Raw genomic sequence first — 21,417 nt, 5'->3', positions numbered from 1 at the left:
GGCACTTTATTACGACGCCTCCTTGGACTGGTGCTGCCTCTGAGTGCAGGGGATAACCAGCCTGTATGCTTTGAGGAGAGGAACACAAGGGTAGGCATTTATGGAGGTATCTGTTCTCCAGTCCCCCTCCTGATCCAAGGCCACCCTGCCCCGCTGTGAGCCTGTAATTGTTCTGAGCCCGACTTCTCTTTACTGGGGAGCCGGGCTGAGTTCAGCTCCTCATCCTCACCTTTGGGAGCTCGTGGCTGACGATGCATGGACATACAAAAAGACCCTTCAAAAAATAAAGCATTTGGTGGGGAAAAAAATCATAAAATAAGCAAAAATAATCTATATTTTGGTATTTGTGATGTGAAATTTGCAAGGTAAATTTCCAAAGCAAACTGGACTCTGCCAGGCACTGAAGTGTCTCGGATTAACTCTGCCAGCTAATTCCCAGCCTTTTGTGAATGTGCTCCTTTCTCCACCTCCCTAATTCTCTTCCCCTCCAGTGCAAAGAAGCCTGGCACTGTCTCTCAGCTATTGTTTGCAGGAAAGTGGCTTATCTTGAGCCATACTTTTTCCTTTCATTTTCCTTTTGATTTGAAGTGTTGTTTTCGTGGGGCAACCGAGTCAAACCAGAGTACTCATAAATCAGTCCCGAGCAGTTCCCCTTTCATCACAGGACTAAAACACATTGAGAAGCTAAGAGAAGCTGGAATTATGGCGTAGTCTTGAAAGTTGTAACTGGACCCAAGGGAGAGCGGCGACATCCCTTCCTGATTCCTATCATCCCTAACATTTAATATTCTCGTGATAATATTTCTTCGGATGAAACACAGCATCTCTCGCTCCAGGATTTCAGCAAAGGAGGCTTGTTTAGCTTCTGGATGGTTAAAACAAACCGAAATAACTCCACCACCACCCCCGGCACTCCGCTGCTGCCCCGCGGCGGGGCGCTGCCCTCCTGCCCCCGCAGCCCCGGCTCTCCCTCGGGTCTTTTCTCCCCCGCTGCAGCAGCTCTCGCCAAACGACGTCACTTGTTGCACGATGACGTTGTCGGTGGCGTCACCAGCTGCCCGTGACACACCGGGGAGCCGAGCGGAGGAGCCCGGAGCATCCCCGCCGCCGCCGCGCCGCTTTCCCACGCTCCAGCTCCGCTCCCTTGTTTTTTTTTGTTTTTTTTTTTTTTTAGGGGTTCTCCGGGCTCTTTGCAAATAAACGCAAGGGCTCCGATGCCGCGGACCCCGAAAGGACGGCCCCCGTGTTTTTCGGAGCCACAGCCAGGAGCTCGCTGGGTGCCCGGGATGCTCGGCACTGCCTCTGGGCGAGCTCGGTGCCTGCCGCCAGCGAGGAGGTGATGCGGCGGCTGCTGCAAAGCGCCGGAGAAAGGATTTTCGTCAAGTCTTAGCTGGAAAAATAAATAAATAAATAAATAAATAAATAAATAAATAAATAAATAAAATGGTAAAAAAAAATATAAATCAAGCAACGTGCAACGCCGATGGCTGGGAAATACAAACTCCCCGCCCGAAAATCAGGGTTTCTGGCAGCAAGCGGCTGCCGGCGGCGCCCCTGTGCTGAAGGCTGCGGGGAGCTGGAGGGGAGAAGGAGCTGGCAGGGAGCCTGGCGCCGTGACAGAGGGGGCGGATCCTGCGCACAGGCGGGGAGCGCCGCGCCCGAGCGGCCCCGGCAGCAGCGGGGCTATTTCAGGAGCCGGAGCCGGGGCCGGCACCGGGACCGAGCGGGGCCGGGGGCAGCGGCGCCGGTGGGCTGAGAGGGGGCGGCCGGGTTAAGGGGGCTGCGGGCCGGGTGGAGGGGAGAGGGAGGCTTTTGGGGCGGCATCATAAGTTGAGCTGAGCCAGGCGGAGAGGGGAGCGGGAGGGGAAGGAGAGGAGGAGGAGGAAGAGGAGGAGGAGGAGGAAGAGGAGGAGGAGGAGAAGGCGGCGGCTGCCGCCGCTGAGGGATTTGGGCTCGTTTCGCCGAAGCAAATCAGTGCTCGGGAGAGAGCGGCGAGGAGGAGGAGGAGGAGGAGGAGAAGGAGGAGAAGGAGGGGGTGAGGGGGCAGGGAGACAGGGCTCGGGCGAGAAAAGTGCGAGGGCTGTGTCTGGGCGAAGCAGAAGTGATGAGAAAGCCGGCGGGGAGGCTGCAGGAGGCTGCCACTGCCGCCGAGCTCCGCCGCCGGCCGCCCCCCCGGCGCCCCCGGCCCTCGCCATGGAGGCGCTGAACGGCCCCGGCCCCGGCCCCGGCGACTCGCTGCGGCCGCCGCCCGGCCACCACCACCCTCACGCCGACAAGAAGCGGCCGCACCGCGCCCCCTCGCCCGCCAGACCCTTCCTCAAGGACCTGCACGCCCGCTCCGCCGCCTCCAGCGCCGCCTCCAAGCCTCCCCCGGCTCCCCCCAAGTCCCCCGGGCTCCCCGGCCGACCCTCCCCGCCGCCGGCCTCGCCGCAGCCGGGCGCCCACCACCCTCCGGCCGCGGGGCTGCTGGCGGCGCAGGGCCGGCTCCCCCGCCGCCCCGCCGCCCCGGGGGCCAAGGCAGCCCCCGGCCCCGCCGCCCCCGCCGCCCGGCCGGGCTCCAAGGCCGCCCCCTGCGCCAAGCGGGCGCCCCGCGGAGCCGAGCCGGGCCCCGGCGGGCGGCCCGGGGGGCGGCAGCCCGGCGGCGGCGGCGGCGGCGAGGGGGTCGCGGCGGGGGGCAAGGGCAGGAAGGCGAAGCGGGGAGCCCCGCCGGGCAGCGGCCATGCGGCGGCGGCGGCGGCGGTGCTGGCCCGCGTGGGGCACACGGACAGCAGCTCCGACCTGTCCGACTGCCCCTCCGAGCCGCTCTCCGACGAGCAGCGCCCGGCGCCGGCCGCCAGCAGCGACGCCGAGTCCGGCACCGGCTCCAGCGACCGGGAGCCCCGCGGAGCCCCTCCGGCGGCCGCGGTCCGCGGGGAGCCCCCCCCGGGGCCGCAGCCCGCAGCCGGGAGAGCCCCGAGCCGCGGGGAGCCGGGCAGGGCGGCCCCCGAGGAGCTGCAGCGGGAGGTGGAGGAGCTGCGCTCCGAGAACGAGTACCTCAAGGTGGGTGAGCGGCGGGGCTGGGGGGATGCGGGGTAAGCCGGTGCCGGCAGCCTGGGCTCGCTCGCTGCGGTGGTGGCTGGGTGAAACCCAAACTCTTCCCGAAGCGGCGGGGAGCGAGGGCTCGCTTTCCAGGAACTGCTTGCTTTTCCTCAATTCCGCCCGTTAAATAAGAAGGAACCGGTTTCCCCGTTCGGTACGGGAAGGCCGGCAGCGCTGCGTCCTTGCTTCTTCCCTTTCTCTTTCTAGTTGACGTGCAACAGCACCCGCAACCAAAGGTGCGCCCTCGGACAGCTCTGTGCATGCATCCCCCGAGAGGCAGGAGAGCTAAATTCAGGCGTGCTGTGCTCCGAGCCGGCTTGACCCGCAGAAACCTTTGGTTGGGCTTGTCCCTAGAATATGAGCTTTTGGCACAGCGGAGAGGCTACATCCATACAGAGCTATAAATAAACAGAGTCGGATAATCGTGTAAGCGTGGGTACTGCGCCGCTTGACGCTGCTGCTGGTGACAACAACGTTTGTCCCCTGATTTTGCAAACTCCACTTAGTCAAAACAACCACAGAAATCTACGGGAGTTTTGCTCGAGTGAGGGCTGGAGCTGGGTGTAACCTTGGGCGAGAGGAGGATGGCAAAGATGTGAACTGGGCTTGCCGAGGGGTTTTGGCTAAGGGACGAGAAACGATGCTCGGCATAGCAAAAGGTTAGCGGCAGGGGTGCCGCAAGGTTCTCTGCTGGGGCTGGTGCTGCTTAATGAACTGGAGAAAGGAGTGAGCAATGATACAGCAAAATCTTCAGACGGCATGAAGTTTTTCTTAATCTGAAGTCAAGTCCAGCAAAGACTGGGCAGAACGTGATTGGAGGCTTAGCCCTGGTGAATGAGTGAGAAATGAAGGCAGAGGACGGGAAATAAATCTCAATATTGAAAATCTGAAGCACTCAGAGAGAAGGACTGAATGTGCACTTTTCTAGGTTTTAAATGCCTTGTGTCAGCTCAGGAACATCCTGAGAGAAGGAGCAATGCAAATCGCTGCTCAGTGTGAAAGTGCAGGCAAAATGTTTGATTTCATTGGGAACTGAACAGAGAATAAGAAAGAAAATATTCTAATGTTTTATAGAGCCACAGCTGTTATGTGGACCAGTGGGTGCACCTGAAATACTGTGGGCACCACTGGTCATCTAGAAAAGGATAACACAGAAGTAGACCAATAACAATAATTGGCAGACAGCAGAGCCTTTATAGCACTCATTTGTTGGAAAACTCTGGGGTGTATCAGGGAAATGTAATAAAAGTCTATAAAATGATGAGCGACATTGAGAGCCTTTATCAAAAGCTTCTGTTTTACTTAACAGCCCAGAAACAAGAGGAGATGTAACAAAATCTGGGTTGGTAATAGGAATTGCTTTCAGGAGTGGGCAAACTGGCACTGGAGGTCAGGAGTGTAGGAATACCCAGAAAAGCACCTCTTTGGACATTACTTTTTGTTACAGGATTTCCACAATTGTGCTTACACTTTCACACAGTATGAAGAATGTGTTAATCCTCCTGCTTCGTACTGAAGACAATTTGTAATTGTGGGAAGCAGAAAATAGTGTTTGTCTGAATTGCCTAGGACCAATTCTCATTAGGGTTTGGCATTGGCAAGTCCTAGGTAAAGAACTTCATTCCACATCGGCTGAAATGTCTACCTCTGTGTGGCTTCAAGTCTTTCACCTTGGTGTCTTCATCACCTGCAGAGGTCAGGACCCAACCCTCCTTTGATTTGGGCTGTAACCTTTTCAGGCCACAAGCATTTCAGAGACCTGCAGAGTAATGCAGGCTGCTTGCTTAGGGATCTAGTTGACTTCCAGTGGGCATTTGCTGGTGTCTGGAAATCCCTGGGTTGGCACTGTGGACTTTTCTTCTCCCTGGCCACCCCAGTGCATACAGTCTTGGAAGCGCTGCTCCTCTCCCAGATGGGTTGGAATCAGTCTGACAGCTCAGAAGCCATCGGGAGAATTCCCAAATTTTCTTTTCCTTTCCTAGGGAAACTTATTAAAGCACTTCTCTAGTCTTCCGCAAATTAAAACCACAGTGTTGCGCGAGCTGTTGACGTGTGGGTTTGTTTCTTGCGTTTCTTACAAGGCAGTTCTCTTGTTTGGTGAAGGAGCGAGCTTTGTTTCTTGTTTAACTGGAGGGGGTTAAGAAATAATGGGGAGGCTGTCAGCTGTGAATAGACAAATGATTAGATAAATCCCAGAAGAAAACATTAATTTCCTGAGCGTGTCCATATGCTGAATTTTGTAGAGTTCACTCCTCTTCCCTCCCTACATCTGGAATGCAACAGTAAGTGCACATGATTTTAGAGCCTATTCCAGGGAAATTTCTCTTTCACATAGAAAGGACTTTCACATCTCTTTCACATCTCTATAACAGGATATAGAAAGTACTCTCTCTGTGTGTATATATATGCACACATTGTATACAAAGACTTATTTAACTGTAATGGTTACTGGAGATAAAATGGCTTCTAGAAGAAACAAAGTGAACACAATCACTTGTCTTTATTTCTACCCCAAGACTAGAAGGTCTCCCAGAACTCTCCATGGAAGCCTTGCAGAGCAAGCTGTTGGTGCTCCAGTTGTCTGAGACTCCACATACTGTGAGCCTGATCTCAACCTGATATAAAGTTGCCACCCTATGTATTTCCTGGCACTGTGATTTCATGCTAGATGGGGCTTTGGCTCCAGAAGTAGCGGACTGTCTGTAAAATGAAGAATATACATGAAGCAGCTCGGGATAAGTGTTCACATGGTGCAGTTTCCCTTTTACTACCTCTGTGAAATTTCATTGTTGATTTCAGTTTCAGGAGTTTCTTGCATAACCTTCCCGTGTAACATGCTGAAAGGCTGTAATACTACAACAGCAATTAAAAAGGTGTCACTTATTTGTTGAGGTGAAAGAGTGGAATTATGTCATGGTGGCTGCCTCTGTAGTCAGAAGTTCATTGGTAAATGCTAGTGGAAGGTATAGGTTTAGTTACTTCTGTCCGGTCCCATTTGTAGGAGCAAAATACTGCCTGTGGAGAACCATTGTGGACTGTGCAAGTCCTGGGAAGCTTTGAAAGATGCTCCTTGTGGTGCAGATCCCTCTAAAGGATCAGGGTTCCTAAGGGAGAGGGACTAAATTTTAGCAATTAAAGATGTTCTCACTTTATCTTGGCATAAGTTTGTTTCAGGCTGTTTTAATTAAGTAAGCTTGTTACCAGAAACAGCAGTGATACTTCACTTATGAAATACAAGTCTGACACATGTTTTTCTCTTTACATCCTTCACGGACACTATTTGGAAAGAAAAAAAAAAAAAAAAGAAAAGAAAAAAAAAAAAAGCCTTGTCCATGAAGTGTAACACTTCTTGCTGTTCTTAAATGAAACTGGTGCTTGCTTTGCTTCACTGAGTGTTTGTGAGTGTCTGGGTACAAGTTCACATGCCCTAGATGCTACTACTGTGCAGACTAGCACAAAAATATATTCTAAGCTATCTAGGATATCTTAGATGATCACCTTGTTTATCTTGCTTTGTCTTACTCTTTCTACATTCATTTTTATCTGTGACTCAGAGTGTATAAAAGGGGAATAAGTGGCCACTCCTGGCACCTTACTGCACCCTGATATATCTACACAAAGCTCATTTTTGTTTAAAACTGCAGTGTGTGTCACATGAGGTTATCTTGTATTTCCCAGCTCCCTTGAAACTGTAGGTCCTTGAGTCTGTATGCTTGAGGTGAACTTCACTTGTGTATCAAAGGATCTTTGCCAAGCAAAGAACGACGCAAAGAGACGGGACCAAATATTTCCTTTAGCGAGGGTGACAGGGTTCAGCAAAACAAAGCAAAAACAGAGGTTCCCCTGCCATCTCACCTGGTACCTGGTATTCCTGAAGCAAATAGCAGCAATAATCCTGCTCTGGGCCTGCAGCCTGTGTGATGGGCATTGGCCCACGGCCAGCTGCTGGAGGGAAACATCACCTTGGGGGGGAATAGGGGAAAGGGATGGGGCCTTGGTGGCCCCAGCTGCATCCCCACCAAAGCCCTTTGCTGCCTGGAGGGTAGAAGAGGCGATGTACCAGGACATAACCTCCATCTCCAGTGCTCAGGAGGTTTGGTGGTGGTGGTACATCCATCAGATGAGTGCTCCCAGGGCTTCAGATGCCCCAGCAGAGGAAGCGTGCTGGCACAGTCACAGGCCCGGTGCTTGAGTGAAACAGAAAAGCTGCCAGACGCTCCTCTCTCTCTCACATCCTGCACACTCCAAGCAGCCCTGAAGTCAGCAGCTGCTCACAACCGTGTGAGTTTTCGGTTCTCATCTTGTTTCACACCTCCAGTGTTCTGCCTTGGAAAGTTGTGCAAGCTTCAGGCAGCACTGGGTCAGTGCAAGGCTATGTTAAAGCAGTTTGGCTTGAGAGCTGAACAATACAATCAGGGGCCCAGGGGCTTTCAGTTCCTTAGCGTATTTTGCAAGAGGCAACAATAATGGTTGTTGCTTTCTTCACAACCAAAGCCTTTTAGAGCGTATTTATCCCTACTGCAGCTCTGCCAAAGCGGGTAAAGTGATAAGGGGGATGTGTTTATTCCTTAGCAGTAACACCGTCTCCTACATAAAGATGGTTTGAGATATTTAAAATACAAAAACAGAGATTACATAAAATTGCAGTTCGTGAATCTCATATTTTTCAAGGCCTTTCTAGAACTCCTGGATTTGCTGGTACCATAGCGGTTACCCACTGTAATTTCCACCCATCCTTTCTTCCTCGCTCTCCCCACATTTGATTTAACTTATTTTAAATAACCTTTTATTTAGAAAAGCTACTGGCATAAGCTATAAATATGACTTCTGGCTAAATTAAACAACACTTAGACTTTTTACATAGACAATTGAATTTCATGCTTTGCTTGCATTTGCTTAAATGCTGTACTTACTGGTTTTGTATGTTTGTTTTTCTACTCCTTGTTTGCAGATGTTACCAAGCTAGTATTTAACTTCTGGGCACTGATACGTTCCTAGTTTGCAGATACTACCATCTAGACACTGACGTGTTCTACTTCAACAGAGCCTCAAAACTTTCAGTTTGTTGGTATACATAATTGTAAGTGCATAGGAAAGAATTCAGTATCTATACAACCTCTACTGAAGTTTCCTCATCCTTACTGAGGTTTCTACATCCACTGGGTTTCCTGAATAAAACATCTCCATCATTCTGGTGTTTTAAAGCTGTCCAGAGGATGCAAGAGTAATGGAGCACACTTGGAGCACACTTGGAGCACCCTTGGAGCGTAGTTCTCTGGGTGTTTTATTCCCAAAGGAATACAGTTTGTGTGTGCTCCGCAGGCTGTGTGGATGAAAACAGGAGGTGGTGGGGATGACTGGAAAATTTGCCTTCAAACCTCATTACGGTCTCAGCCAGACTGGCCAGGTAGACACCGCCAGTCAGTTGTGCAAGTATTCCTGTTCCCTTCACTGGGAATGACTCATATGTATGAGCACAGGTTACTCAGTGTAATAGCTGCAAGACCTGACTCCTCTCTCTCTCTTTTTTAAGAATCCCAAACAGGGCATATTCCTATAATTTACTCTTAATTATACTTTGTTATAAATTAAATCAATATTTAAAAAGTATGACATCAATAAAGGTATTAATGGGGTAATGGCTTCTCTTCTGACAGGCAGGTCTTCAATTTGCACGGTGCAGATGTGGAATTACACCATCAGTATGTATTTGGGCTATGCAGCAATGTAAACTGCACACATTCTTTCCCCTTTTAACCAGTTCACCTTGGCTTAGTGCATGGACGTGGCAACAGTGAATCCTAATTCTCTTGCTTTCCCACTGAAGTCTAGGGGAATCCCTCAAATGGAGCAGCTCTTTATGCGTGTCCCTGCATCCAGGCAGCTGCCCAGATGGGTGATCCCCATTAGACCCCAAGCAGCCGGCCTTTAGGAAGTCATCTGAACTGGGTTCCTTAAAGCATAAGCAGCCAGACTCAGGAGCAACTTGGATTTCTACTGCAAATTTAGAAGGAGCTGCCAGTTAGAAAGTAGTTTCATTTCCCACACTTTCCGCTTTTCCTTTCTTATGACCAGCGTGACATCGGGAAAGAAAAGCAGTTGAGCTTTTTCCTAAACAATGTTCTTTCTTGCAGGACTCTCTGCCTGCTGCTGTTCTTACTGAAGTCAATAACATAATTACCAGTAAATTAAAGGGGATCAAGAGGAGGCTCTCATCCCCTGCAGGAGCATACAGCGAAGTGAAGCTGCATCTGCCTGCACTTAACCTTGCAACTTCAATTGCCAGTTTGGGATCTTGGAGCAGGTCCTCCCTGTTTAAGGCAGGGTGCAAGCTCTGTTTTTTACATTCACAAAGAGGGATGCCTGCTTTCTTACTTGTTTGTTTATTTTAATTACTCTTAAGTGCCTATTCTGGTCTCTCTCTTCAGTTTTATGAAATTAAAGTCCACGGTATGAAACTCAACACCTCTTGAGAGAAAGAGCTGCAGTTCTCACTCACAATAATAATAGTAATAATAACAATACGTTTTAATGAAGTCAGGGATTGGGATTATATAGTCTTTACAACTGCCTTGCAGTGAAAGCACTTTGTTTTTTCCAGACTCCTGCGTTTGGTTTTTCTGAGGTTCTGCTTTGCCTGCATGTGTCTTTGATTGAACGAATGACTGACATGTTTTCCTCCAGAGTGGTGGGGTCACCAGTTTTTAAGTAGGACCATCACAGTTTCAATTGTAATTTCCACTTCCCTGTGTTGTTTCTCCATGGCTGTTGTGAGGCCTGCAGATCATCACTTTCAGTGTTTGCTTCCTCTTGGTGGTTTTGAATAAAACTCTTTTCAGCTGGAGTCTCTGGCCTAACATCCTGGACAGCCTTGCATTTGTGCCTAGGAGATCCCACCAAGACAGCTGCAAGGACAGTGAGGTGACTGGAAAATATCTTCTTTCCCTTCCCTGGCACTTGGGGCAGTTTTCACATGGCCAAGGGTGTGAAAAAAATAAAGCAGACTTTAACTGAGCTTCCACTCTTTTCTGTGTACACATCACTTCAGAACAGGGCCGTAAGCTGCCCTCGTTTTGTAGGTGCAAGTGTAACAGCTGTGACTTAGTGGATGCTGACACAGGTTTGTGGTACCTATGGCAGAGTCACAAGGACCCACTGAGGAGAATTAGCTGTTGTCAGCTGAGAGCGTCTGCACCCTTTCTGCTATATCAAGAGCAAAAGTATGTCTTTGCTGTAACCAGTAAAGACTATCCCAGTAACCACAGTTGTGTGCTGTCATACAAAGATCTGAGTGACCTACTGCTTTTCTGCATTTCAAGAGATGATAAACCTGAACCTGCTCCCATACATGTATTTTTAATATGTGAAAATACCTTCATCTTGCTTCTCAAAAAGACCCAGTCTGACCCTTTTTTATTTTTTCTGTGTTGGCTGGGGAGACCCAGCAGGTATGAGCTTAGGGCAACACAGCAGTGCAGCAGGAGGCAGGCTATCGGCGTGTGCAGCCTGCACAGCCAGTTTTTGGCTCCTTATACGGTCAGACTTGTTTGTTCCCTCGTTGTGTTTGCATGGATGTTGTCGTGTTTTAAAACTCCTCCAAAGGCTGCTGTATTCCAAAATATAAGGGCTCAGGGCACATTCTGATTTCTAAATAAAAGTTTGGGGAGCGGGAAAAAAATGTGTACAAAATAAGCTCAATTCAGTAAAAAAAATATATATATATATAAATAAAAATGAGGGGAGAACCATGAATGGTTTTAAAATACAGCTTTTTTGATTGTATCCTCAATTTCAGTTTATCTGCCAAATTGCACTAAAGAAAAGGAAACTGTATTTATATAACCAAAGAAAAGCAAACTGTGTATTTATATAACCAAAACCAGAGGCAATTGCAAGAAGAAAATCACAGATTTGCCAAGTCAGAGTTGTTCTGGTAAGGGAGATGGAGAAAATGGAAGTTTTACTGGGGGTAAAGGACACGCCTCTCTACTGAAATACAGCTCCTGCCAGTGCTTGCAACTTTGGGGGGAACTTCTTTGGTAGGAGGAAAGATACTGGATTCAAGTCTGGATTGGAGGCAGAGTTACCCTGAATGCTGTGAGAGATTCCATGCCCACCGAGGGGATTTGAGGCTCTTCAGTTTCAATGGGATGCTCGTTTCAGGGGACTGGGTTGTTTGAAAGGATGACAGATTGCCTTTCCAAATTTGACTGTAGTAAATACTTTGAAGTCAATTGGAGTGGGTTGTTTATCTTTAGAAACTGGCCAGATTTACTAATTCCAAAAACTGATATAGACAAGGAGTAAGTTTAAGAGATCAGCAATAAAATTATAATTACTCTTTGCAGACCACTTAATATACTAAAGCCATTGTTTGTTCCTTGAAGTATAAACATAGTAAACTAGAAGTAAACTTGAAGTAAACTAGATCCCATTAATTTGGTGCTAACAGATATTTTTCTTCATCGTGGAACTGTGTTGCAAAATTCTCAATTTGCAACCAAATTGTCAATGTAACATTCGAGTTCTGAAGATGCCATTAAAAGATGATTGAGCTTAAATCTAGTTGTACGTGATTCAGTTCCTGAGTCTGCAGACAGCCTTAAGCAATAACTCGGGTCCTGTTCATGCCATAGGGCTATATTAGCTCTGACAGCTACAGATTGCAGTTTTGGAATCATCTCCTTAGCCAAAACAACTAGCTAATATACTGGTAACACAACAGTGTACTCCTTTTCTCAGGTTCAAAAGTCACTGCTATTCTCTAACCAATTTCTAAAACCTTGCTCATTAGGGAGTCACCCGGGAGCTTCTCATCCACCCAAATGCCCTACTCCTGCAGCTGTCCCAGGTAGATTACAGGGCATGATGTACCTTAGCTTTAACGCTGCAGAAATCCGAATATAATGAGAATATATAGGGTTATTGAGGGGTTGGGAGAAAACCTTTCTCCCAGTCTGTCCTTTCTGAGCTTTTAGGGAGAATTGCATGGAGCTCAGAGTGTTTGTTTTAGAAATAACAAGCCTTGGGCTTACCCAAAATTTGATTGATGCTGGCTCAGCTACTTTCAGTTAAAATATCACTGTGTAAATACTCGAGTTTTTGTATATTGGTGGCATTGTTGTGGGTGTAACACTCCTATTCTAACATAACTGTGCCAATGAGGCCAAAGAAATTGGGCAAGCCTTCTTTTAGTTGGTTTGTAAAGCTCAAGGAGAGCAAGAGGGATATGGGGAGGAGTAGGGCTGTCCATCCAATGTGGCCATGGGAGGGAGTGAATGGTATATCTGACTAGAGGGGAGATGTTGGCACCCCACTGTGCTAGTGGGACTGGGCAAGGATGGTCCAGCTCGGAGAGGGCTTTGTCATCAATGTCAGCTCCATAGCTGTGTCTTCTCCACCTGTGAAATACCCTCCAGCTAGCGTATTTCAGGTATTTCAAGTGTCAGTTACAAATCTGAAGTGAGGTGGCAGTGCAGCTAACCCCAATGCAAGTTTTCCTTGAATCTTATTTATGTTTTCCACAGAAATGTGGTCTTTATAACATCAAATGCAATTTTAAAGAAAACAATTTAAAATTTGCTGTTTAATTTCAAATATTCTTCTCTTGTTCTTTTCCTTGATTTGTTTTCCCAGCTTAGTAGAGATTTCCTCCCATGCAGTAGTTCAGTGGCTTGTACCCCTGAGCCTGGAAGACCTTTATAAGAGTTTTAACCCTGGAGCTTCAGTCGTGCACAGATTAAACAAATGAGAATGATAGAGCTGATCCTGTTCAGCCATAAATCTTTAAATCTGACTTGAGAGAGCATGTGCTGCTCATGGAATGAGGTGGCACTGCGATAGCTCAGGGTGTCCAGAAAGGAATGCCCAGGCTATATTTCCACGGGCACAGGGTTTATTTTGTCCTTGTGATCCCTGTTATTCAAATGTACACACACAACCAAAAAACATTTTCTCCCACACCCAACCCGTCGGTCATTCAAAATGTCCATGGCGCTGGGCTCAGGTGGGACAGCATTTTCATATGGAGCAGTTCAATATTTGGCAGAAAGTTCCTATGTCAAAGAACCTTTACAGTTTTAAAGAGACAATTTCATTTTTAGGAATTGCTTGTTAAAAATGCTCGTCACACAGAGATGTTGAGGTACTTTGTTAGGTGGATTTACTGTAATCTGAATAAAGCAAGGAATCAGTTCAGACAGTGGAAAAGTATTATGCATTTTTTATTTTTATTAGAGATGGAAAAATGAAGGTGCTACCAGTCCCAGGAAACAGATAAGCATCTGGTCTGTTTTTAATTATTAAAGCAATTGTAAGAAATGTAACAAGCATTCATTGGTCTATCATAATTATTCAATGTTGGGATAAAACTTTAGTTCCTATGGCTTCTGGAGATGCTTGTTGCATCCTAGTGAGGTATCCTAGTAGCTTGGTATCCTAGTGAGCATGTTTCCTATTTGCTCCCATGGGTGAGATTTAAAGGTATGATGGAGCACTGTTTTCACTTTTCACAGGATGAGCTGGATGAACTTCGAGCTGAAATGGAAGAAATGCGCGACAGTTATTTAGAGGAAGATGTTTACCAGCTGCAGGAGCTCCGGCGAGAGCTGGACCGGGCAAATAAGAATTGCCGCATTCTGCAATATCGTCTCAGGAAAGCAGAACAGAAAAGCTTGAAAGTTGCACAAACAGGCCATGTGGACGGAGAGCTCATTAGGAGCTTGGAACAAGATTTAAAGGTAGGTGAGAGATTCATATTCACAGCAAAAGAGAGCAGAGCGGGACTTGGCTCCCTATACTGGAAGCAAAGGTGACATACGAAACAGGCAGTAGTTCTCAAAATGTCAGGACCAATTTCCTTCTTCTGTGGTGGAAAACAAATGTTCAGCTTATCATCATAAAAAGATGTGTTAGCAAGTGAAAAAACATGTGCTTAGCCTCAAATGAAAGAAATGCTGTCGAGTTAGATTTGTGCACTTGAAAGATTTAAAGGGCTTTGTTTTACTGGCTTTACTCAAAACTTTAGATGTCCAAAACTGTATAAACAAAACTTGATATGCTTTTCCCAGTTCATACTGTTTCCTTCCTTTCATTTCTTGCTTAAGTCAAATAACTGAAAAAAAACTTGTCAAAGGCACATTTCTTCTGGCCTAACAAGCTATTCTTTTTGAGTCTCATAGAGAAGCAGACTGTTACAGCAGTTTAGGAGGGCAGATAGAGAATAAAAATACTATTCCCATAACTCAAATTCCTGTAAAATCTGTTCATACTGAAACAGTCTTTATGTTTTTTCAGAAATGTTTCTGTTGAGGCTAAGGTTTGCATAAGCATGATGCTTATCTAGCTTTCCTTGTTCTCTTTCTGACTATTGCTACCATGCAACTGTTTTGAAAATATCTTACTGCTGGAATTATTAAGCACCTGGTTCTCGAAACTACAAAACATAAAACCTTCTGAAACTGGAATTATTGGTTCCCAGCAGTGGAAATCCACATGATGTATCAAGTGATCAAACCTTTCAAAATGCCAGACATAATTTTCTCTTTTATTGTATTAAACAAATGATAACCTTATCATAATATAAATAATGCATTAGTCAGTAAAAACCTTTTCTGTAAATCCAAGTAAAAGAGATATTGAGTTTCTTTGTCTGCTTTGTTTTTGCTGAATTGTTGTAATTCAGTAATTCATCATTTCTTGTGATGAATCACCATTCTGAATGTTTTTGGAGTAAATATTCTTTCCTGTTAGGCTGGACTCAGAAAACCTAAGCTAGCATATATTTCTTTCTTATCACTCTTGCCAAGTTGTGATTGCTGCTAGAGAAGCAAATTCAGGTGAATGAGACTTTTGCATGGATGTGGCTTTGATCAATGACCTGTCAACTTTGCAGCACAATATCTTTTGTTTTATCCGTGTGTTATGCTGGGACTTTGATGTGCTTAGTATCTGCTTCGTATCTGCTTGTTTCCTCCTGCTGTCCATGACACTGCCTTAGCATAATGTGGAGGGAGAGCTGGAGATGTGTAATCAAATATATTTTCATCTTGGATTTATTTTTTAGAAATGAATATTCATTTTGGTATTTGGAAGGCTTGAAACCTTTCATCAGCAGTCTCATAATTGAATTGAAAATCTCTTGGCTGTCTCTTGGACGTTTTCTGCTGTAGCAAACATGCTGTAGGTGTTGCTCCTCATGGATCTGCTTCATGTGTTTGTGCTTCTCTGACCAGGTAGCCAAAGATGTTTCTGTCAGACTGCACCATGAGCTGGAGAGTGTGGAGGAGAAACGTGTTAAAGCAGAAGATGAGAATGAAGTCCTTCGACAGCAAATCATTGAGGTGGAAGTATCAAAACAGACACTGCAAAATGAGCTGGACAAGTTAAAAGAGGTAAGCAATAACCTGGAAAATCATGCAGAACGGTGTTGATGGGTTAGATGAGAAATTTGGCACTCAAGTGTCTTAGACTAATTCTTGCATGAAATGCCTGCAGATATTGCTTGTACAGTTGTCTTGAAGCTCTCCTTGCCTTTGTTATACATCCCAAGTGTGTTGGTACTTTAGAAGCAATAGAGAGGTAGGCGAGTGGTGTTGGGGGTTTTCTCCAGGGCTTCTCACAGGGCTTCTGTCCCATTTTAACCTAGTTCCTCATGGCCTCTTCCTACTGGAGCAAAGCTAACTTTGATTCAAGGCCAGCTATCTCTGACTTTCCTTTACCCAGACTGGGACTTCCACCTATTTTAGAGTCAAATGAAGTGTGTGTGACTCATCCCTCAGAGGTTAGTTCAGATAGGCGAGCCGCCGTTTTGGCTGGTGCTCTTCAGTGGTGACAGTGGGAGCCACCAGCATGAGTTAGGCGGCAGGAATGTGGTCTGTAATGTATAAATAACATTTGCACTTCAGGCACAGAAACGCTGTCTGTTGAGAAAAGGGATCACCGATGGGAGCTGACAAGTAGTCATACTGGGTGAAGTGAAGATCCTTGGAAGCAAGCAAGCTGAGGTGCAGGGGACAATAAAGGAGAGCCAAATAATAAATGTGGCTCCTTGCTGGAGCCAGTATCCCAGTCTGTAGCAGTATTTCTGTTCTCTTACCCATACAGCAGATTGGCAGCTCATGGTCTCTGCTCTGTTTTAAACGAGATTGAGGTAGAACATTTAAACTTAATGAGGTAAGGCATTTATCCTCTGAGCCCTGGTCAGATTTAGAGAGCCAGTGCAATTATGTGTTATTTTAATCTTTCAAACAATGTTTGCAAATCAGCTGGCACAAAGCCTGATTCAGTTTTATAAGGACAACCCCTATTTTATTTCTTTGTAAATTTGAGTTATAAGGATGAAGGAGCCCAGAGCAGGAGTTTTGGAGCATTTTGTACATAATGGGGAAGATTATCAGAAGGTGTTGTTATGATAGTTTAGATTACTTAGGAGTAATCTAGGAGTGTCCTCTAAGGAAGACACAAAAGAAAGGTCTGGATGATGTTTTATCTATTCTTCTTTCTCAATGTTATTTGTGAATGCTTTGCTTAATGGGCGTAGTGCCATGTTACAGGGTATGCAATATATATTCCACACAAAAATGCCGGTACCTGATGTATTGTTTGATGTTGATTAACTCACAGCCTGATAGATACTGCGTGATGGTCTTTGGGATTAAACCATTCAAGAAGCTAGTTTGCGGGTGTGCATTCTCAAAGTAGCTCTGGCCAGGCTAAATTTACCCTGCTTCCTAGGTTACTGCAGCCAAGCAGAGCAGGGAGGCCCAGCTAACTCGCCTACCTGTCCCTCTGCTGCTCTGCAAGTAGAAATGATGTATTCTTATTTAGGAAGCAGATTTCCCCACCTAAGATGTCTTTGCATCTTTGCTGGTAAAGAGCTAGGAAAGGAGAAGCAGGCAGGTGTAATGATGATATGCGCTCATGCCGACCTGGACACACAGTGAGGCATAAGATGTAGTAGTCCTTAAAGATGTATTCTGCTTTTTCATACCACAAGTGGTGTTTTTTCTGGGAGGCAGAAAAAAAAAAAAATCACAAGGTCACTGTGGTTTAGAAGATGGACGTTTAGATCCTTGGCAGGTCACACAAGGACAGATGAGCCAAAAGTTTGAGGAGCATAGTGGTAGTTGTGCCAGATGAGTGTGTAGTTGCAAAGTTGTTGACATTGCTGAAAAATACCCTAAATAAATAAATAAATAAATAAATAAAGCCGAGTTCTTCCCTCAAAACGTATTGAAATAACTACCAGAAGTGATTCCTCTTTAGAAGCATTTAATGTGTACACAGCCCTAAAAGAATATGTAACAGATGTGCCAGTAGGAAAACTAGTTCTTTATATGTCAGGAGAAAAGTGACCCAAAGGCCATATAGCTTCTTCCCATTCCACTCTGCCTGTGCATCTTGTCTATCCGAAGGCTGCCACTTTGAAGGGATATCTTTCCTGCTCTGTCCTGGAGCATTGCCCAAGACCCAGTTAAGCAGTGCTTGCTCTCTCCATATGCCCGTTTTCTGTAATATCCTTGACTATTCACTGCCCTCCTCTATCTTCTGATCAACAGAAAGATTTTCTCACATCTGAGTTTGTGTTCACAGTTTATTTCAGTGAAAAACTTCTCCTTTGTCCTGTTATACAATTCCCTCAGGTCCAATTTCTTACTGCAGTGAAAGGCACATATGTTGGTTATCTTTAATGTATTTTTCATGCTGAAATATCTTTAAGAATTGTACACATCTCTGAAAACACTCTTTAAAGCTATCTTCATTTGTATTGTAATTGTTTGAGGAATTCCTAAACATTTATGATGTTCAGTGGAGTTACATATTATTTCATCCCCATACCTATTTCTATCTTCTGTGATACTTCCAACAGGATTTTTAATCTCTCTCAAAAATGTCTTCCAGTTTTAACTGGGAAATTTATTTTTGCCTCATCCAGAGCGTATATTTTCAAATTGTCATATTAAGTAGATATGAGACAAGCTTTCCTCTTTAGTCACTAAATAACATTTCTCAGTGTGTCTCAGCTTTGCAATTAATAGAAGCAAAATTACTACAAAGAGGAAGGGTGACAAGAAGTCACCTGCCACGTCCATCACACTGTTCTTATCTCCTGCTCTGCTGCTGTGTTGTAGTTAATGCAATTCTCTTCCCAGTCCCGGACACTTCTGAATTCCTATTTCATGACATGCTTTCAGAAGCTTTTGCATAATCTATCAAAAACACATCTAGATTGTTTTGTTTTGTTCTGGCATCTGCCAGGTACCTCCTGTCATCAAAATATTCTGGTTTTCACTGATTGTTCCAATAAAGAGCTTCCAGATCACAGATGAGTTATGGGTTTTTAAGTAAATGCCACCTCTCTTTCTTTTTCCTTTTTTCATAAGCGTGCTCCATCCCTCCAGTCTTTTGCAACAGTTCCTGTAGATGTGTTTTGAGGTAAAATATAAATCAGTTAGGGCTTTTGACCAGTAGTTGTGTATTTTATCCAGTTCTGAGGTTTGCCAACTAGATACCATTCTTATTCTTCTCTAAATGTTTTCATCAGCACCCTGACATTCACTTTGTTTAATCATGCCACTGTAGTTCATTATTTTCAGTCCTCTCAGCCAAAGAGCTGAGAGGGCTGAGAGAGGACTGAGAGAATTATTTTCTCCCCCTCTCCCTTTTTTTTTTTTTTTTTTTTTTTTTGGCTACTATGTAGCTCAGCACTCTTGCCCGAAATACTTCTACTGGTTCTTTTGAAGCTATTTCTTCCACTGGGTAATAATATTTCTCTGAATATTTTTTAACTTTACTGACTGTGCCAAGTTGTTCTAATTCTGTCTGTTCCCAGTGCTCCAGCACTGTGGTTCATTGATTTTTTTTTTCCCACAATTATATTCACCTGCTTTCAGTTTCCCTTCTTCAACTCTTCCTTTTTTTATTACCATAGCCTTTTCAGCTGGTTTTAGGCCTCCCTCTGACGCCTTTTTTTGTGGCAGCTGCTTATTACTTTCTTCATCAGAGCTTCAGAGTTTTCCTACTGCTGTGAGCACTTCTTTGTAGTACATCCTTTGCAAAATTGGCATGTCCCTAAGAGCTGTGTCTTCTAGGAAATCTGCTAGGATCTTCTGTGTCTCACCAAAGCTGCTTCTTCCTTAGAGCTTTAAAAGCAAAGGCAGTGCACCCTCACAACTCAGATAAGCATGCATGTCATTGCCAAGGTTTGCATGCTTTTTCCTCTTGTTGTCTAGGTTATTAACATGGACATTTGAGGTAATAGGCTGCCAAAAGAGAGAAAAAAAAAGTTACCCTATCACTGACACATTACCTCAGAAACAGCTCTTCAATTGTTGTTTTTTCCTTCCTAGTTTCCTAATTCAACTCATAAGAAATACTAATGTAGGTTAACAATTTAATTTGATCAACCATCAAGCATTCAGAAAACACTTTGTAAAGTTCTCTTTTTTGGGGAAAATGATGAACATTTCAGAAATAGATATATAGATGGATGCAAAATCAATTTTTCAGAAGTTATGACAAAACCAAATCAAGGTTGCCTGTGCAACTATAATTGTAAATCTTCATGTCTATTTGTTAGCAGGTGATTTTTAATTTTTATCATCAAATATATTTACTACTGTGTCCCTGTCTCATATGGCTGATGGCCACTGGATGATTTCTACTCATATGTTAAATAGAAGATAAGCTTCCTTGTCTTCCAGTGGTTGTCTAACTCTGGCCCCACTAACAATTGTGAGGAAATCCCTGTTCCCTCCCTGCAGCCCCCAAATGGATCCTTCTTAATTGCTCTGTGGTGCAGGGGAAGCTTGACATACAGGAGCTGTGAGGAGAAGGTGCATGTCCTGTAGTCAGGGGCTATAAAACACCAATGTGAAGCTCACATCGGTTCTCTCCTGAGCAGCTGCAAAGATACTGAGCCTTCTCAAAGGCTCAACTTTGACAAGGGCACGTGGATTTTCTTTGAGATGTGAGCATCCTTCGCTCAGCAGCTAGCCCATCCTAAATGCCCCTTCCTTGGAGCCAGGAGGGCATCCTTAGGGTATGTCTTTCTTTTAGGGAGGAGGGTGAATTGGTCTCCTACCCACAGCTGCCAAATGTGTATTTTCATGTGCCCTTTGTCTGGGCTTGGCGTCGTGAGCAGGGGAAGAGAAAGGGAGGCACTGCTGTGGGTTGGGACGGGCAGCCCTGCTGGGCAGACAAAGAGAGGGGAGGATTAGGGACGAGGGCAGCAGCTGCAGGAAGATTTGACGTGAGTGCTATGAAACGGTTTAACAAGAAATGAATGAGAACTGTGTAACTGGGAAGAAAGGGGCATTTATTGCTTGGGGGACAGCCACACTGAGCAGGTGACAACCTCTTTATTGCCATGGCAAGCAGCAGGACCAGAGGGGAGCAGCGCGGAGGTGCTGCTTTCTCTCCCACAAGGACATCTCGTGTTGCTGCCATCTCCCCTGTGATGCTGAGGCTTTCCTGGCCAGCAACTTGCTGAAGTCATTTGTGCTTCCAGGCTGTCAGGACTGCTGCAGGCACCAGTGCTCTTCTCCAGGCACAGTCGTTCAGGAAATCACTTCCAGTTGGTGGAGAGGCATTGCTGCAGCTTGTGTCCGCTGGTGGTTTTACAAAGAAAGGCAGAGGCCAAATGGGAAGGCAAGAAAAAGCATTCCCATTAATTTCTGCATGAGAGGAGAGAAGTGAAAACCCACTGGCCTTTAGTAATGTCTCTAACATCTCTCTAGGACACAGACAGAGATGAGAACCAGCACAAGCAGTAAATGGGATTTCCCAGGTTACCTGTGGACTTTTCAGGACAATGGCTTCTCCTGAGGCTCTATGATCCAAGGATCACTTGCTAATGGGGATGCTGTCATGCCTGAGCTTACACTCTCCTCCTTCCCTGCAACACTTGGTTTTGGAGGCACAGTTCGAGAACTGTTGTTTCAAAGTCATTTTTTGTTTAAATATCTGTTCCTTTTAACGGAGTGAAAAGCTGCATTCAGATGCTTGCAAAAATGGTAGGTATATATGAGATGAAATATCTTTCAGGCATAGTATTTAGAGACAATTTTGCTCCAAAATACATGTGCACTACTCCATTTAACATCACTAGAGGAAGAAAGCATTTTTCTGATAGAAGGCTATAGCTCTCTCCCTCTATAATATAGCAAAATAAAATCTGGAGGCTATTTTCTGAAGCTGAGTATGACAGCTGATTTGCATTGCCTTGAACCTGTTAAGTAGGACGCAATACATACAGCATATGTTTAAAGCATAGTTATTCCAATCTGAAATCACTTTTTCCTCTTCTCTCGCTGATGTAAACACATAGATATAGTGTGA

General features: G+C 45.4%; 1 protein-coding gene and 1 long non-coding RNA gene across 11 annotated transcripts in view; one reads left to right on the top strand and one right to left on the bottom strand.

Moving 5' to 3' along the window:
• Positions 1 to 316: 316 nt before the first annotated feature.
• LOC113842838 (uncharacterized) lies at positions 317 to 3,464 on the bottom strand. Its single transcript, XR_003495647.3, has 2 exons — positions 3,034 to 3,464; positions 317 to 1,390 (listed from the first exon to the last, which is right to left on the bottom strand). It is a non-coding gene; the product is annotated as an uncharacterized lncRNA (long non-coding RNA).
• MTCL1 (microtubule crosslinking factor 1) overlaps positions 1,671 to 21,417 on the top strand; it is a 104,400-nt gene continuing 84,653 nt past the window's right edge. For 4 of the 10 annotated variants that reach the window (XM_072034713.1, XM_072034719.1, XM_072034712.1 and 1 more), the window contains exons 1-3: positions 1,672 to 3,039; positions 13,593 to 13,821; positions 15,316 to 15,470. In XM_072034713.1, the coding sequence (XP_071890814.1) occupies positions 2,194 to 3,039; positions 13,593 to 13,821; positions 15,316 to 15,470 (1,230 nt within the window). In that variant the 5' untranslated portion in view covers positions 1,672 to 2,193. Of the gene's footprint in view, positions 3,040 to 13,592; positions 13,822 to 15,315; positions 15,471 to 21,417 lie in introns of all 10 variants that reach the window. The other 6 variants (XM_072034716.1, XM_072034718.1, XM_072034715.1 and 3 more) reach the window with 4 other exon arrangements.

The sequence above is a fragment of the Anas platyrhynchos genome, chromosome 2 (genome assembly GCF_047663525.1).
Source record: "Anas platyrhynchos isolate ZD024472 breed Pekin duck chromosome 2, IASCAAS_PekinDuck_T2T, whole genome shotgun sequence".
In the NCBI taxonomy this organism is placed as follows: Eukaryota; Metazoa; Chordata; class Aves; order Anseriformes; family Anatidae; genus Anas; species Anas platyrhynchos.
Note: the sequence above shows the minus strand (reverse complement) of the source record. Positions and strands in the feature narration are given on the sequence as shown.